This window comes from Dipteris shenzhenensis, chromosome 9, assembly GCF_047967505.1.
Source record: "Dipteris shenzhenensis isolate YYH24624 ecotype China chromosome 9, Dip_SZ_1.0, whole genome shotgun sequence".
NCBI classification, from domain to species: domain Eukaryota; kingdom Viridiplantae; phylum Streptophyta; class Polypodiopsida; order Gleicheniales; family Dipteridaceae; genus Dipteris; species Dipteris shenzhenensis.
In genome coordinates this window covers 15193679-15212081 of record NC_141604.1, presented here as the reverse complement: position 1 = coordinate 15212081, position 18403 = coordinate 15193679, and the positions used below count along the sequence as shown (strand labels likewise).

The following is an 18403-nucleotide window of genomic DNA, read 5'->3' as shown; positions in this document are numbered from 1 at the left end:
CAAATGCACCGATGGAACCCACATTCTGGGGTTGCAAATCCAAGAATAACACCTCCAAAAAAGAACTCTGGACAAGAGGGACTGTCCTCATTGAGGCTTTGGCCCCGATGTTTGCAAGAACGGGGAAGACTCTTGTGCTGGCTGTGTAGGAGTCCCACCTGAGCGTGCGAGGAGCAAGTTGGGACTGAGAGGGACCTAGGCAAAGGTGTGCACTGAACAGCTCGCAAGGTGTGGAGGGGGGGGGGGGGGGGGGAGAAATGGAGTCTGTGGGAGAGGGGGGGGAGAAAGACGCTATGCGGCAGCAGGGGGGGAGTGCTCAGTGTAGGGGGATGATCGGAGGTGGGTATTGAGGGTGATCCCTGGGTGCCACGTGGCAGCAAGGGGGTAGGGGCGGAGGAGAAGTGCGAGTAGGTGGAGGAGAAGGCGGCCACCGGGGGGGGGGCGGGGGAGGAAGGTGGGGCTAGAGGGGGGAGGATTCTGGAGGCAAGGGAGGGGGGTTGAATGATGTGAGTGGGTGGCCTCGGAAGGGACACCACTCCTGAGCCTGAGCTTGGGGTAGGGTTCACAAGGAGATTGAAGGAAAGCTCGCCCTCGGGTGTGTGAGGTCAACCTACGGGGCCTGCATCTGCCTCAACCCTTGGGTTGACGGACCTAGTGAGAGTCTCATGCTCACCTGTTGACGACATCTGCCATTCTTTGCAGCTAGTTCTATTGCCCAGTTTCCTTTAGTCCACCAGAGTCCCAAGCCCTTTCAAAGGCTCAACCCACAAGGTCTGGTATCATGCTGTTGCCTATCTATGTGAGGTGGTTTGTCTACACAACCGTCCTAGCGTTGACCTGAGTAAGGCAACGACTGAGTGGCTGATCGACCTGCGCACAAGGGTAGACTCTCGCTAGGTACCCCATCCATCAGTTGAGGTTTCAGGACTCCCAGCGTAGCCCCTAGCCATGGTCTCAAGAAGGATCTCCTCAAGCAAGGACTGGGGGTAACTCCGTGATCACCTTAAGTGGAGGAACCCTATTGTCCGCCAGCTCTAGCACCATATCAGAACACTCTCCAATAGAAGATAAGATGGAATGATACTCCTTTGGAAGGCCGGGGAAATAAGGTGTTGCCGGAAAACATGACACATGGTGCTTTGAATCCATATCGTCAACAGTAAATTGAAGGTATGAACACCAGATGTAGGCCGAGGAAGATCGATCTCTACTCCACAAGGGCCTATGTGATGGCGAGGGAACTCAGCTGGATGGTGACCTCCTGAATGTGGTCAACCTCTAAGGCCACACTTGTATCAATTATGAACCTGGCTCCAAGTGTGTGTGAGGTCGACAATGTGGCCCACCAGTACTCTGTCTAAACGGTAATCATCACCTACTGTTTGTCTTCCAAGGAGAGAGAAATGTGAACAGCTTGGGGAATTAAGGAAGTTGCCCCTCTTGCTAGACCTGAGAAGAGGTCACTACCAAGACTCGACTCCTAAAAAAAATAAACAAAAGACCTGCTCCGACATGGTAAAGGCAGATAAAGAGGCCCTGCAGATTGCAGGAAACCCAGGAAAAAGCCCCAAAAAATCCCATAAGAAGGGGATTTTAGCAAGGCAAGCTGCCTTGTTGAAGCTCCTTTGGGCTGAGTGCCAGCCAAGCTGCCTCAGGGCCAAACCAGGGTCGAGGGAGAGGGGCAAAAGACCCTCTACCAGCAGCAGAGAGCCACCAATGTGGGCGAGGCAAGAGCCCAGTAGAACAGTAACAAGAACAGTTCGGACAATAGAAGAGGGGGAAAGGAACCCACAGAAGTTGGGTGGGCACCTTCAGCCACCCCGGGGGGGACGATGAGTGCGATTGGGCTGCAAACAGACGCGAACTCAAGCCACACTGAAAGACGAGCGGCAGCTGCTACGTGCATTGGGTGTGGAGGAAGAAGAGAAGACGGGAGAAGTGCAAAGGCAGGCCAGGGAAGGGAGTGTGAAGGTCAGGAGGAGGGGCGAGGAGGATGGGCTGGGGCGGGCTAAGATGATGGGAGAGGGGAGCAGGAAAAGGTCGGAGAGTCTCCATGTTGCCAAATTCATGAGCTATTTGATGTCTTTTGTTTGGCAACTAGCTTTGTGATTAACCATACTAATGATAAGCTCATGCTTGCAGTGATGCAGTTGTACAAAATCTAGACTACTAGGCATCCCCATCAACTTTGAAAGCTCAGCATAAAAAACAAGTGGATCCCACTCCTTGATAGGTTTAGAGGTAAGCTGGATAGTAGAGGGTGCCGAATTGATTCGGTTGGGAGGAAAAATATTGGCGTTGATGAATCATTACATGCAGCCAGTTTCCATTTTTACCTTATCTTGGGCAGTCTTAGTTAGAGGTCTTCTCAAGTGACCTTGGGATACAAATAGGACTACCCACCTCTTGTACATAGACAAGGTAGAGCAGGAGGCAATGGAATATGGCAAACAAGAGGGGATCTCACAACCTTTGATTAGGTGGAAATTAGCCAGACCTTTCTTATGGCAACAAGAGGAGATTGAGCTCACAACCTTTGATTAGGTTGAATATGGCAACAAGAGGGATCCCACGACCTTTGATTAGGTGGAAAATAGTCATACTTTTTCTTTATGCAACAGATGTGCTTCTTTTCTCAGGCTTAGGATGAGACACAAAAAATGAAGCAATTCTGCCAGCAAAGTGGACTTACAATGAATGTAAACGAGACAAAGTTCATGCTAGTTAAAACTCACAAGGAGTACTCTTCTAGGAGAGCAAACAATCATGAGTTGTGGATACTTGAAGAACCTCAAAGTTGAGATCCCTTCAATCATAGTGGCATGGACACGTGGAGAAAAGGACAAGGGTGGATGGCACTTACGCTAATGAAAACACCTAAAGATTGGCTCAAGAAATAAATGTTAGATAAACCTGTCATCCATAACATGCGATCGACATATGGGGAGGCAACCTCTCATAAGATACATGGAATGAGGTGGAAAGGCTTGAAAAAGGATCTTAACTAGCCTTCTCCACGATTGAGGAACCACACCATACTGTATTCATCTGCTTTAAGACTTGGAATGGTGGCTAACATGAGATGAACAGTGCTTAGTCACATCTACAAGGTGAGGGACATGCCAGCCAATACATTCCCTTTCCAAGCTTGGGACACCAACTCTAAGAAGTAAAGGACGGTCAAAAGCAAGGTCCTACAATCAAGTGAATGGGGGACACTCAACACTTCTAGAGACAAGAGACAAGTTCCCTTTTAGAGATGCTCTCTTCTGATAAAGCCAATTCATTTGCTGAGCAAGTGCTCTGAACACACACAGATACATCTACTTGAACCAACACCAAAGAATACATAGAGAGCAATGGTTCCCATCCAAACAAGTTTTGCATCACCTGACATGCGAGAAGTGTCACAAATCAAGAGATAGGGCTTCTTACCGTCAAAGGATGGATTTCTCTGCTTTGCAATCAAGGAAGTGGAGAACACTGAGCAGCACGCCTTTCAAGGGTGTTCAACATATGGCCGAATTCACAAGACATCTTGCCACATCAAGGATATGACAATTTATTCATTTCCTCTCAAAATGGCCGCATGAATGCTATGGGCATGTCATAGAGAAGGAAATCAAACCCTTGTGCAGCACCATGGTAGCACACTTGCCACTAGCAATGCCCGCTACAATTGCTATCATCCTGATTTTGTGGCCAATGTTGTAATGCTGCCTTTTGGTTCCATATGTAATGCGTCTCCACTCAAAGTTAACATCATGATGATGATCACCTCTCTCTCTCTCTCTCTCTCTCTCTCTCTCTCTCTCTCTACGTATATTGGAGTTCAAAAGCCCACAGCATCCTAAGGGTTATTGGAGTAGAGCAAAGATAGATTGCCAAGATCTCTACTTGACGACCAGAATTTACTGGCTATCAAGCTAAACTAAACCTTGTAGTATTGCTAGACAGACGATACAAGTTGGAGTTGCACTCTTCTCATCAGCTATAATGAAAAATTCTGTGCATCCAATGGATGATTACTGCTTCATTTCTTTAACAATGCTGGCACAACAAAAGAGCCCACGTCTGGCTTTGCTTACAACCGTTCCAAAGCCAACAAGCCCACGTCTGGCTTTAGCTACAAAGTATCATCTGGATTCCAAAGGGTACCAAGAATTAACCATTTAAGGCTGTACGCATGCATTCCTTTGGTGCTCACAAGCGAGGTATTTCCCAAAGCGGGCAAATCCTATATATCACCTCAGACTCTATGTCTCTCTATGCATACTGTGGTTCCATTGAGTGCAGGGGCCGGTGAAGGGGGGGAAGGGTCCGGGGGCTGTCAGAATAAAGGGCAGCAACCTGATGCTACACCCTGAACTGGAATTTGGAATAGAGATGCCTTCACAGCTCTCTTTGATCTCACACACATACACAACGTGAATAACTCAGATCTGGAATAGAACATGCTAAGAAGGGCGTCTATGCACTCCACCAGAACTGGGAACCAAAGATACCGAAGCACTCTCAAGAAACCAACCGATTGCTGGACTGATCTTCAGCCAAGAGAAGGCTGGAATACGGAAGTGAGGCACTCCTAAGGGCTGCTGCTCCTCCATGCCTTTGGAAGGCTTCTGTGGGATGCTTATAGAGAGGCACAAAGGACCCTTTATAGCAGTGATGTTCTCAAAAGACAAACAGGATCTATGGGGAGGAGGGGAGGGCAGAGAGAGAGAGAGAGAGTCGGATAATTTATGAAATGCTATCACGTTTCCTACACACACACACAGAGAGAATCTATGAGATGCCATTACTTTTCCTAGAAAGGGCCAACAGAATGTATGAGAGAGAGAGAGAGAGAGTATTGATGTCCAACATCTACAAATACCAAAATGATCCACGAGACCGACAGCAAATCCAGTATAAAATATGCCATTAGGGAATGCCTAATATTTGGCCACATACTTAGAGCAAACTCAATAGTCCCAAAAGAAATAAAATGAAACAAAATGGTTTGTAAGACCAACAGAAGATACAGCAAGGAGCCCATATGCTGTGTGCATGCCAAATCTGTATGAATGAGCATCGTTTGTCAAGATCCTTAGACAAGCCTTGTTTCAACATACTGCATAGCCTTGCCTTTGACATAATCGATTTGTTCTTGGACCCCATGAGATTTCTCAAAGTCCAAATATTTCTTGAATAAAAATTTCATTTTCTTCGGTGGCAGGTCTAAGCATGTTGCCCTTTCAAACAGAGCACGAACAACAGATGTATCTCCAAGAGACATTTCCTGGTCAAGATAGACACTCCAAAGATCAGTTCTCTTTGGGTAGTTTCGAAGAATTCCTTCAAACATGCCACGTGCTCTCTCAGGTGAACCAATCTTGAATTCAAGTATTGCAGCCTGCGAAATAACTTTTATGTGTTTGTGACGGGGCAAACTCAACAAAGCTCGATCCAATGTCTTGTGGGCAGCATCAGACATGCCTTGCTTCAATAGATACTGAATTCGCCTCAGCCAAATCTTTGACGATGTTTTAAACTTGCGAATCATCGTCTTCAACAGTTCATCTGCCATGTCATGCTGATTGCCCCGTTCATAAATCCCAAGTAGTGCCAAGTGAAGCTTTTTGGGATCACAATATTGCAGAGCTCTCTGAAAGACCTGCAAAGTTGCTTCCTTGGGTGGGTTTCCATAAACATTTTCCAGATTGAGAAAAGCAACCCAGACATTCAGCTTCTCCCTCTCCTCCCGGAAATTTATTGTCTGCAAGGCCCGTTCTGCAATGCTCCGGGCTTTATCAACATCTGTGAGAGAGAGCATGTAAGCCATATACTTTATCCAGACAAAGCTACTATTTGGTGAGGCATGGACCAGCTTCTCAAAATCTTCTGCACTTTCAGGCGCTTCATCACCTTCCAGGCGCTTTTGCTCAGCTGCTCTGATTGCAACCTCCCTTTCTTCCTTTAATCTCTTATTTGCTCTCTTGCTTGATTTGTTCAAATTTTCAGAGACATTCACAGACGTTGGTATTTCTTCTGTACCCACTGTAACTTGGTCACTAGACAGCTTGTCATCACTCTCCAACACTACCTCTAAGGGAGGCACAAATAGCTCTCTTTGTGGAACCTTGGGCATCCTTTCAATTGTGAAATTGAAGTGCTCCATGCTTTTCTTTTCATCCTGTGAAATGTTGTCGTTCAGAACAAGATTTTCACTAGAGTCTTCTGACTCAAAACCTGGTGTCGATGGTGGCTCAGGTTCTCCCTCCGACTCCACATGCTCTCCTTTGAGGCTACTTGTCAGTGATTCAAAGTCCTTAAGATGGGCTTCTTTCATTCCAAGGTATATTCGCCTCTTGTCCTCATCAATCTTCAAAATCTTAACCTTGATTTTGTCACCAGCTTTATAATGCACTTCCAAATTCTTGATATAATGATCTGATATTTCTGAGATGTGACATAATCCCACAATGGCACTGCTGTCAATAAGGATGAATAATCCAAAACTCTCCACCCTCCGTATGACACCAGACACTACATCACCAACATGCATGTCCTCCAGCATTTTAAATTTAGAGTCTCCTCTTGCACCTTTAATGGAAGAGCTTTTAAGAGACATGTCAATTCGACCAGAAAGAGGCTCTATAGACACTATCCAGCCCTTTACAAGCTTCCCGGGAGGGAACACACTGGCAGGATCATCGATGAACTTCTCTGATAAATTTGATATGAGAATTCTTGCATCAATATGTTGTGAGAGTGTCACAAAGCAGCCCTTCTTTGTAACACTCTTGACAAACCCCTGTACTTCCATACCCACCGTCAGATCCTCAATCTTCTCAATAGCATCTTGAGTACTTTGTTCCTTTGCCTGAGAACCAAGAAGGGAAGACCTTAGAGACAAATCGATTTGAGTGCTTCCACTGGAGATTTTATTACTGTCCAACACAATGCACCTAACAAATTGCCCCTCTTGAAAATTATCTGTTAGATTGTCCTTCCAATTGTCATGTAGATGAGTGATATGTACCCTGCCAAACAGATGTGTACCAACTTGCACGCTCAAACCAACTCCAGGCTGAACTTTTGACACTCTTCCTCCCACTATATCTCCCACCTTCAACTGCATATCATTTTCAGTTTGCCCCATGACATCTCTGCTTGAAGCAAATTCTAAGCCACGTAAAGATAGATCCAACGTTCCCTTTTCATGGTCAATTTTTGAAACTCTACATTGTACTGCCTGTCCAAGCTGAAAGCGCTTTTGGAAATTTTCCAACTGAACAGGATCATCAGATGAGTCGAGCACAAAAAGACGACCCTTGATGGTAGGGGAGAGAAGCAACCATACCCACTCATCATGGACTTCCTTCACAAAACCAGTGACAATCTGACCCACAGAGAGTGTGTCCAGTGTGGGCAGCTTGAACAAGCTAGGTGCCTCTTCATCATTGGTGCTAAGCCCTTGCAGCTCAGATGGCCTCAATGTCAAATTTAGTGTCAATTTGCTTGCGTCATCAGATTGTTTTACCTTCCCCAAAACTTTGGCTGTAACAACCTGCCCAACGGTATACTGAGTCAGGGGGTTTCCTTCTGTGCAGTCATCCCTCACCTGTGTAACATGTACACGGCCAAACAAGCTCTTCCCAATTTTAACCTGCATTTCCAAGGGATGTACAGAAAACACCTCTCCCCTTACACAAGAGCCAGCTTCATACTTCTCGTCCCTTTTCAAGCGTTTGAAAGTACGATTCACAGAGGAATCGCTAAAACTTGTAAGCAGGACAAGCAATCTCCCAACCCTGGAAGTCTCTGGTAATGATCCAATTGTAACTCCCAACCTTTGGCCAAGTGTGTACTTCTGATGAGGATCCACACGAAAGTTGTAGTCATGTGCTGAAGCAAAAGCAATCGCATTACCATGATCTGGTAGAGATAGGACCAAATACTCATCCTTAATAAGCTCAACAACAGCTAATGCCTTTTGTTGAACATCCACGGCTGCTCTATTCCTCTTGAGACCAGTTTTTTTAGAAAAAGCCTTTGGAGGTTTTTCAGAATGCAGAAGGCCTGGGCGCAATGTCAGGTCTACTATCCCATCACTCTTAACTACGTCCATTATTCGAGCTGTCACACGCTTGCCCACCTCAACTTGCTCACCCAATTGATAGTGTGTAATAAAGCCAACCACATCTTTGTGATCTTGCAGATTCACGATGACACCATACTCCTTAATATCCTGCACCTCCCCCTCCACAAATTTGCCAATCTCAAAACTTTTTGCCCAATCCAGATCTGCACCGGGGGACTTTTTGGCTTGCAGCTCAGCTATCATCTCTTCTTCAAGAAAATAGCCTTGCAACAAGGACACGTCAGTAGAATAGCATCTTGATTGTTTAAGAGACAATGTGAACCTCCCAGACAGTAAGTTAACCTCTAGAACCTGGGCCCGAACTGACTGCCCTATTGAGAAATGCTGAGATGGATCGTGAACAAAACCATCTGACAGCTGTGGGACATTGGCAAGTCCTGTGAGACCACCCAGGAAACGAACAAAACAACCTGCATCTGTGATGCTTGCTATGTATCCCGGGATAACTTCCTGAGGATGAAGCTGTGAGACCTCAGAAGGAAGAAGCTTGGCTGATTGCAAGAGTGAGAACTTTGCTGTAACAATTAGCTTCTGATCATCACGTTCTAAAACTAGAAGCTGTTCAAATTTGTAGCCAGGACAAAGTACCGATTTTAACTGCTCAAAGTGCCCAGGACAATCTGACAACTGCTCAATTCTCATAAATGCCCTAGCCACTCCATGGGATATAGGGACATCAAGAATAATCATTGTGTCTGTTATGTGAGCCACAAGTCCCCAAACTTCAGTCCCAACTGAAACAGACTTCTCAATATTGTCGTGTGGTGACTGTAAGACAAGAAACCTGTTGGGCGATAAAATAAAACTCAAGGAAAGCCTCCGAGCTGCAACATCTGCTCTGAGAACTCTACATTTCACAACCTGCCCAGTTTGGAAAGCGGAATTGGGTTTAACGCCAGGATCAAGGCCCAGCTCCGTTCTGTGAGCAAGACCCTTGACATTGTTGTAGAAGCAGACAAAACACCCATAATCTTCAACACCTGAAATCCATCCATGTGTTACCAGGCCTTCAACGGCCTCCTCATAGCTAGTTATAGATTTCAACTTAGAGGATAACATGGTCTTTTTTCGTGTGATGGTAATCTTTTTTGTCTCCGGGTCACAGGCTAGCACTTTGAACTTCATCTTAGCTCCAACCTTGAACTTGGGGCTCGGTTTTGCACGCTGAAATTCAGACATGTGCTGCAGTGGGCACATAGCCTTTAAGCCATCTGCAAGTTTCACAAATGCACCAAAGGGCTCCACACTAGTGATTTCACCCAGTAAGGTCATTCCCGGTTGCACATCCACATAGCCAAATAGATCCTGTTCGACCTTGGATTTCTTTAGAGTGACAACCGCTAAGCCATCCATCAGCCTCAGTCCAATGACCCTTCCCTTAACCACTTGCCCCTCCTTAAATTTCTTCTGCAGCTTTTCTATGTGCTGATCTGAGGCATCCGAAATATGCACATAGCCTGCTACCAAGCCCCCTTTTGAGGGGAGTTCCACGACAAGGCCAATGCTAGGATCAACTCTACGTACAACAGTATTTTCCTCAACTTGGCCTATGTTAAGATCCACCCCAGGAGACTTGTTCTGAACAAGACGAGAATTTAGCGTCAACCCAATGGATTTTGTCACAAGATCTACATACAAAATTCGTGCTTTTAGACGTTGATTTTCAGAATAACGTTCCTGCCAGTTTGCTTCAGGCACTGGATCCTCAAGATGAAAGATGTCCACAGTTCCTGTGAAATACGTGAGAAAGGAGAGTAATAACCCATCCTTCAACACTGCACGGACTCTGGCATTCACCAAGTTGCCAGGTGCTAGAAGCTCCAAGGTCAATCCTTCAAGGTCCTTCATGACGCTTGACGCTACCGAGTCAGGATCAGCATTCAACATCACCATGCCCCGTTTGCTATCAATGGACGAGATCACACCTTGCACCAGCTGCCCTTTTCTTAACCTTGTTCGAGCTTCGCCAGCTACATTCTCCGTATGAAGTAAAAATCCAGTGATACCAGGGATACCAAAAGATAAAAGATAGCCATGATCCTCAACACTGATCACGTAAGCCCGTACCAACGAGCCTTCGTGCATAGCATCAATTGTCAAACCATTGTGCAAAGTGCTGAGTTTTAATGATAATCCTATCCTCTTGCTTCTCTTTTTGTCTTTTTTACGATCTGAGAAATCAAGCTTGGAAACTGTACATGCTACTAACTGCTTCTCTGAAAATAATTCCATGAGAGACAAACCATCTCCATCTTCTGTGCTGCCATTAAGCACACCAGTTCCTTCAGAAAACAAATCCGAAGCGTCCACAAGTTTCACAAACCCGCGCAAGCCTCCAGGGAGGCTGACGACCAACTCTTTGCTTCCAACCTGTGCAATGACTGCCCACATTTTCATTCCAACAGATAGCTTGTTATACCGCAAAACGTCGACAGATTTGGGTACTTTTCCTGTAAAGCCATTCCGAAAGGAGGCTTCCAGGTCGGCCTCTCGTTGGGTATGGCGTTTGGAGCTCCGTTGTTTCTTGCTGGGCTTGGGATCAAGCTCAAACTCAGACTCAGCCTGGGAGCGAGCTTCATGGATTTCAGAAGGGGTGAGGGAAGGGGCACCACCGCGGGGGAAGGAAGGTTCATCATGAGGAGGGGGTTGGGGGAGAAGGGAAGGGGTGATTGGGTGCTTAGGCATGATGATGGGTTGTGGGAGAAATCAGCAAAAACCCACAAAAACCCACAAAGCTTAGATGACGGCTGTGTATCTTTATGGGTCGTATGTAGTGAGTTGCAACATGGGTTCTCCCATACTCTCTCAAAGCCTTGTCTTCTAACGGTGTTCACACCACTCGTGCCAAACCTCGCACATTTGCCTCTACCCCGACTTGTTCTCCTGCTGCCAAAACATTGGCACCCGTATGCTGCCATGGAGACCAAAAATCCGTCTCTCCACCTAGGCATATAGGGGCTTGGCGTCCATCAATCCCTCTCCATCCAGCATGTGGGCAGACAGCTGCGTCCCACATCCTTGCTGCTGTAGCAACAACCTGGTGTAGGAAGAGCTTGTGGGGATGAATGCCAGCCTAGCTCCCTCGTGCCAGAAAGAAAGGAGCATTTGCTGAGTTTGGGGAGCGTGGGAAAGCACTCTTAGAGAATAGCTACCCGCCCACAAAATCATGCTGACAATGTGGGTGGGTAGCCTATGTAGCTACACATTGGTACTGGTCTAAGAATTATCTTGGAGTGTGCATTGAATGTAGAAGTCTGCTCACTTCTGGAGGTGTTACCAAAGATGACACAACACTACGTTGAAGGATCGTGCGTGCTACGGAATGCTGAGTGTTGTGAATAGGAAGAACAAATCCGGAAAGGAGCCAAGAAGGAACAACATCGATGATAGATGACGGAGAAAATAGTAGACATGAGCATAGTGCAAGCAAAATATGTAACATAGAATGAAAGGGGATCGTCGTACACCAATCTCTTTGAAGCAGAGATCAGAGATCACTCATCCACGGTAGCAATACACCATAACAATGCAGTAGGCGAGCTCGTAGCTCTAGCTTGTCTCCTCCTCACTTTCAATCCCTGCACAATGTTGAATGAATCCTCATCCCCTTCATCTCCCCTCTACACCCTCGCCTTCCCGACGAGAAATCCTCTCTCCCTCTCATATTGGTTCTCCCCTCATCCTTAGCCATCCCGTCCCGCTGAGTCTCTTTATGTCTTTTGCAATGGCCAGCTTGTGCTGAGTCAGTGCGTCGAAACTACTCCATGTGCACTGCCTGCAGGCTGCAACCACCCTGTATCTGATAAGGCACCACCAGATGAAGCATGTGCCACCTATTAGTCTTGCAGAGGTGGTAGAGGTTGGCAAAGGTCAATCGCATGACATGAAGACCCTTGACGCATGGCCATGTGCTTGGGTGATATGTCCTCCTGGTCCCCATGTGACTATGCCATCTCGGCAGTGACCATGTCCTCTCCATGACTTGTGTCATCCTTGTGACCATGTCATCGCCTGACAACCAAGTGATTGGACAACCACCTTCAGTCCACTCAGATAGTTCATTCAATGGAAAAGTCCTCCTGTTGGACTTTTGCTTTATTTTACACAACTCATGAAAAGATCTCCATAACCTTTGCTCCTACCATTGTTTGGGACTATGGCTAATAGTCTTAGATGGAAATATGTGGATCTCTAAGACAAATAGGTGATCGAACGACAAAATCACTTGAATGGGACAAGATAAACAAGAATGCTTATCATTTGATCAAGCAAAATATTCAAGATATCTTGCTTACACAAATAAACAAAGTAAAAGTGTTAAATGAAACTTGCGATATGTTTTCAGCAATATGAACTTCAAGGATTCTAACAATGTGCAACTAAATATTTCAAAGCTAGGTGAAACAAAACATGCATATGTTCTTGGAGTCAAAGACTATAACCAATAACAACCATGGACATAGTCATAATCAGAATCATCATGCTAGTAAGAACTGATGGAAAGGAGGTCTTATCGGAGAGCAACAAGGAAAGGGAGAACACCGAAATTATGGGTGCTAACTCACCCAAATCAAGGTAAGCTCTTATTATGTATGTATGGTACAAAGGGGTATATACTAGGCCATTGGCCTTTACCCCAACAACCTCCTACTTAAAGGCATCTTTGCATGGAAGAAGGGACTTCAATGTCTAGCCATTTAAATGATTTTAACACAATTTTCAGTCAACTTTCAGCTCAGAAAATTGCCTTTGATGACTCAGTTAAGGCAATGTTCTTATTGGTCACCCTTCCTGAAAGTTGGGATACTTTAGGACTACTATATGCAATTCAGCCCGTGCAGGAGGCCTAACAAGTAGTGATGTTGAAGTAGTCTTCTCACTGAGGAGGAAATAGAAAGAACAATGCTGGAACTAAAAGTTCAAGTGCCCTCAATGTGAGAGGGAGGTCATATTCTAGGGGGAAATACCACGACAGAAATACAAGCAAGTCTAGAAGCAAATCTAGAGGAAAATCCCATGCCAAAAAGGAATTGGAATGCTTCTACTATGGGAAGAAAGGCCATTTTAAAAAGGATTACTACAAATGGAAGATCGATAAAGGCAAAGGCAAAGCTAATGTGCAGCCCAAGAAGGAAGAGAAATCCATGGTCGATATCGAGGAAGTGAATGCCATAAGTAATAATAGTGATGAGGGTGACATTCTTTATGCCTCTATGTTTGAGCATGCTTTTCTTGTGACTAGTGATGATGCATTGTCACAGAATTGGATACTAGACTCAGGAGCATCTTTCCATGTCACTCCACATAGGGAGTGGTTTACCATTTATGATGCAGGAAGGAAAGGAACCGTGAGACTTGGAAATGATTATCCATGTGACATTGTTGGAATGGGAGATATCCACTTGTCTCTTCCTAATGGTTCTACATTTGTACTCAAGAATGTTAGGCATGTTCCAAATGTGAAAAAGAGCTTGATAAGTATGGGATAGCTTGATGATGATGGCTATCATGTGTTTTTTGGCAACAATACATGGAAAATTAGCAAAGGGTCACTTGTGATTGTTAGAGGTTCCAAGCATGGAACGTTGTACTCAATGCATGTGTCAGGCATAAGAGATAATGTAATCAATGTGACCGAGAAGCCATCCATCTCTTTGTGGCATCATCGGTTGGGACACATGAGCATGACAGGAATGAAGATACTTTCTGGTTTGCAGTATGTTCTCGTGTTTAATTTTTTAGATTTTAGCATGTGTGAGCATTGCATGTATGGGAAGCAAACACGGTCTTCACATACAAAATCTTTGGGCAAGAAGAGGCTTGAACCATTGGAGTTGGTTCACAGTGATGTGTGTGGACCTATGCCTACTGTCTCATTAGGTGGTGCTTCTTACTTTGCTACTTTCATTGAAGATGCTACACGGAAAGTGTGGGTCTATCCTCTTCGGAAGAAGAGTGATGTCTTTGATGCATTTCAAAAGTTCTTAGCATTTGCTAAAAATCAGTCGGGCAAGAAGCTCAAATGCTTGCGCACTGATAATGGAGGAGACTATACCTCTCATGCATTTAAGAATTTTTGTGAGCTATGTGGCATCAAGTGGGAGTTGACTACTCCTGAGAATCCTTCTCAGAATGGGGTTGCTTAGAAGATGAATAGAACTATTCAAGAAAGGAATATAATTCTAATGCCGATCTACCTCATGGCTTTTGGGCTGAGTCTATCAAGATAGCAGTACATCTTATCAATAGATTGCCTAGCAAGGCACTAGATGGGAAAGTGCCGGAAGAGGTTTGGTTAGGCGAGCCACCATCTTATGGGCATCTTCGTGTATTTGGCTATGAAGCTTATGTTCATATCCCTAAGGGAAAACGCAGCAAGCTTGATCCAAAGTCAAGGAAGTGCATTTTTCTTGGATATGGTGATTCAGGCGAGATGGGATACTAATTGTGGGATCCAGAGGCCAGAAAGATAGTACGCAGCCATGATATTATCTTTAATGAGGACAAGATGCACAAGAAGCCAAAAAATACTATTGAGATACTCAGAGTGGTGTTTCAAGAGGATGGACAACCACCATATGAGAGGCATGCACAACCTGTTCCACATGATGCAAGGCATGAACAGCCCATAGATCGTGAGGTGGGAGAGCCACATCTAGGTGGACAACTTCAAGTTATGGAGGAAAATCAGTTGGGACAGCAAGATGCTCATGGTGAGCAAGTGTTGAGACATTCCACTAGAGTCTCACGACCTCCACAAAGATATGCTCCATCTCTAGATTATGTCATGTTGACAGATTGTGGTGAGCCTTCATGCTTTGAGGATGCTATGTCTAAGAATGACAAGCATAAGTGGGAGACGGCTATGTAGCAAGAGATGGATTCTTTGATGAAGAATGCTACTTGGGATTTGGTTTATTTGCCCAAAGGAAAGCATGCATTGCCATGCGAATGGATTTACAAGCTGAAGATGTCTCCAGCAGACACATTGCCTAAGTATAAGGCAAGGTTGGTAGCCAAGGGTTTTATGTAGGAGCAGGGTATTGACTTTGATGAGATCTTTTCCCCAGTGGTGAAGATGACTACCCTTCATATAATGCTTGCATTGGTTACCAAAGAGGACATGGAGCTTGTCCAGCTTTTCTACATGGAGATCTTCATGAGAACATCTATATGCAACAACCAGAGGGGTTTGTTGTGCAGGGCAAAGAACAGATGATGTGCAAGCTTCAGAAAAGTCTTTATGGGCTGAAGCAAGCTCCTAGGGAGTGGTACCATAAGTTTGATGCATTTATGCGATCCCAAGGGTACACATGGAGTGAGGCAGATCATTGCCTCTACACAAAGAAGGCATCAGATGGCAGCCTTCTTATTTTGATTTCATATGTTGATGACATGCTTATTGTTGGGAAATCTAGTTTGGATGTGGATGCCTTGAAGAAAAGGTTGCATGAGACCTTTGACATGAAGGATTTGGGTGATGCTAGTCACATACTTGGCATGAGGATTGTTCAGGATAGGAACAAGAAACTCCTTCATTTGTCATAGAAAGAGTACATTAGCAAGGTACTTGAGCATTTTAATATGGAGAGGGGGAAGTCCATAAGTACTCCGTTGCCTCCATATGTGAAACTCAGCCAAGCGGACAGCCCTAAGTCAGATGAGGAGCGGGCTGAAATGGCAAAGATACCTTATGCATCCGCAGTAGGAAGCTTGATGTATGCCATGGTTGCTACACGTCCAAATATTGCTTTTGCAGTGGGAGTTGTTAGCAGGTATATAGCAAATCCTGGCAAGAAGCATTGGGAGGCAGTGAAAGGTATCATGAGATACTCAAATGGTACAAAGAACATGTGCATTTTCTTTGGGAGGAAGGACACATCTGTTGTTGGATATGCAGATGCTGAATTTGCAGGGAATGTAGACACCAGGTTGTCTACTACAGGACATGTTTTCTCATTCATTGGAGGTGCAGTTTCATGGGTCTCTCGTTTGCAGCCATGTATGGCTTTGTCTACCACTGAGGCAGAGTATGTTGCAGCCACTGAGACATGCAAGGAAGCTATATGGCTTTCTCGTCTAGTGGGAGACTTGAGCATTGTAGGAGAGGTTCCAGTTTTGCACTGTGATAGTCAGAGTGCTATCCAGTTGGCATGGAATCATGTCTTCCATGCGAAGACAAAGCATATTGATGTGAAGTATCACTTCATCAGAGAGGTGATTGAGGACAAGTGCATCCAGCTTGTCAAGGTTCACACAGATGAGAACCCTACAGATCTTCTTACAAAGAGTCTTTCCTCAGAGCGGTTTGCACATTGCAGAGTATTGATGGGTGTCGGATGACATTAGGATGCCCATCTTCTCCCTTAAAGTTGTTTCTTCAGCCAATACACTTGACAAGCAGCACTCTGCTTCTCATAAAGATCATGCAACTTTGTCCACACACCATAGGCACCACCTACAGTATCTTTCACATTGAAATACACCGATTTTGAAAGTGTGAGCATGATCGTGGAGCGTGCAAGCTCATCCAATTCCTTCCACTCTTCATCACCTTCCCAATCCTCTAGCTTTATGCCTTTGCGTTTTATAGGCTTTACTTGCTTCTTCTTCACCAGAACATTGTAGATTTGCTCCTTCCAATAGGAGAAGTTTGTGCCATCCAACTTCTCAATGTTAAACAATGCATTCTCTGATGCCGAAGCCATCACAATGGATGACAGAACAACCAGGATACACTGCACCAATGTACCAAACTCAAGCCCAAAAAATATCAACTGCAATGACAACAGCCACACTGTCACTATCACAAATACATGTTCTGCTGTAAGTGACCTCAGGGCATCCCAAAACTAGCCAATAGCTTTTGCACGACGGTAGCTCTGATGCAAAAAGTGTAAACAGAAGAAATGTAGCTTGTAGAAAACCCTACAACTTCTCAGTTTATAGCAAGTCCAAAATCCTTACAAATTTCCTTATATCTGCTGTTGGAAGCCACCATCTGCAAACTTTTACTACTATAATAACCGTCTACAACAGTTTTGGCTTGTTTTGAACTGTCAATATCTTCCCAACCATAACTCGGTTGCCTTTGCTGTAAACACCAAAGTTGTAGACAACCAAAGATCTACAAACTTCTAGTTTAGTACAAGTCAAAATTCATTATGAATTTTTTGATATTCACTGTTGAACGCAGGCCCCTACTCACTTTTTCTAGCTACTGTCATAAACTGTCAAAACTGTAAATCATGGGCATACCAGGCATCATAACTTTTTCTCCAGGTCTCGAATTGAAATGCTTTCAAAAACAAGATTGTAGATTGTCCAAAAAACTAAAACTTCTTAGTTCAACTCAGAAGACAATTCATCATGGATTCTCTGATATTTACTTCTGAAAACAACCACCTGCTCACTTTTTACTGCTGTCACAAGACTGCAAACTGCCAATCACCAACTTTTCCTGAAGCATTTGAGGCATAATCCAATGAAATAGCCCAACAATTCTGAAAATTGTTGTCCGAAAAATTCCCTTAGTGGGAAGAGTATTGCACTCACAAAAAAATAATCCCTTCCTGGGATACAAGACAGCTTCAGAAAAACACTACTCACTTATGCTCACTTTCTCAGTTACACAAAGGCTCAAAATGCATCAATTGTAAGCAATCACTTTCAGCTAACCTTTGGCTTGATATGCATCAACTTGAAGGCATAAACCCAACTGAAATATGAATGTACTAGTCGTCTTTGATCAACTGGAGTCCGCTACAAGCAAAAGACGTTTTTGCTTTCGAGCCCCAAAAAAGCAACTTCCAGTGGCTGGAATTATAGAGCAGCAGGTCGTTTTTGATCGTAGATGGATAATATTCCTTCTCCCCCGCTCAAACAAGGCAATAGATTGCTGGAACAGTCGAGGCAACTTGATATATATGGCTGAAACAGTAAAAACGAGCTAGTATATGTCAAAATAGAGCTCCCAGGGGCAGCCCACCGCGGTAGTAGGAGACTCCACGCAACAAGTTTGGGCTCGTGGCATGCACACCTCTTCTACTCATCACTTTGGTAATCTACATGGTTTCAAGGTGATTAGTCCTTGACTTCTAGCTGGAGAATCATCCTGGACATTTTGAGTTGGCTCATTTGAGATGCATGTAGGATATGTGTTGTTTGGATCCAATTCGATACTCCTTCCTTATATATCAAGTTCAGGTTTCCATTGTTGGTATTGGATAGATGCTTGCATGCAATACTAACTCATAA

At 44.7% G+C, this 18403-nt stretch overlaps 1 protein-coding gene across 1 annotated transcript; it reads right to left on the bottom strand.

Annotated features, from left to right (window-relative positions):
- Nucleotides 1-4916: 4916 nt before the first annotated feature.
- On the bottom strand, nt 4917-11253 carry LOC147898260 (rRNA biogenesis protein RRP5-like). Its single transcript, XM_087378864.1, has one exon. The coding sequence runs from the start codon at nt 10829-10831 to the stop codon at nt 5090-5092; it is 5742 nt and encodes a 1913-aa protein (XP_087234990.1). The 5' UTR covers nt 10832-11253; the 3' UTR covers nt 4917-5089.
- Nucleotides 11254-18403: the final 7150 nt, after the last annotated feature.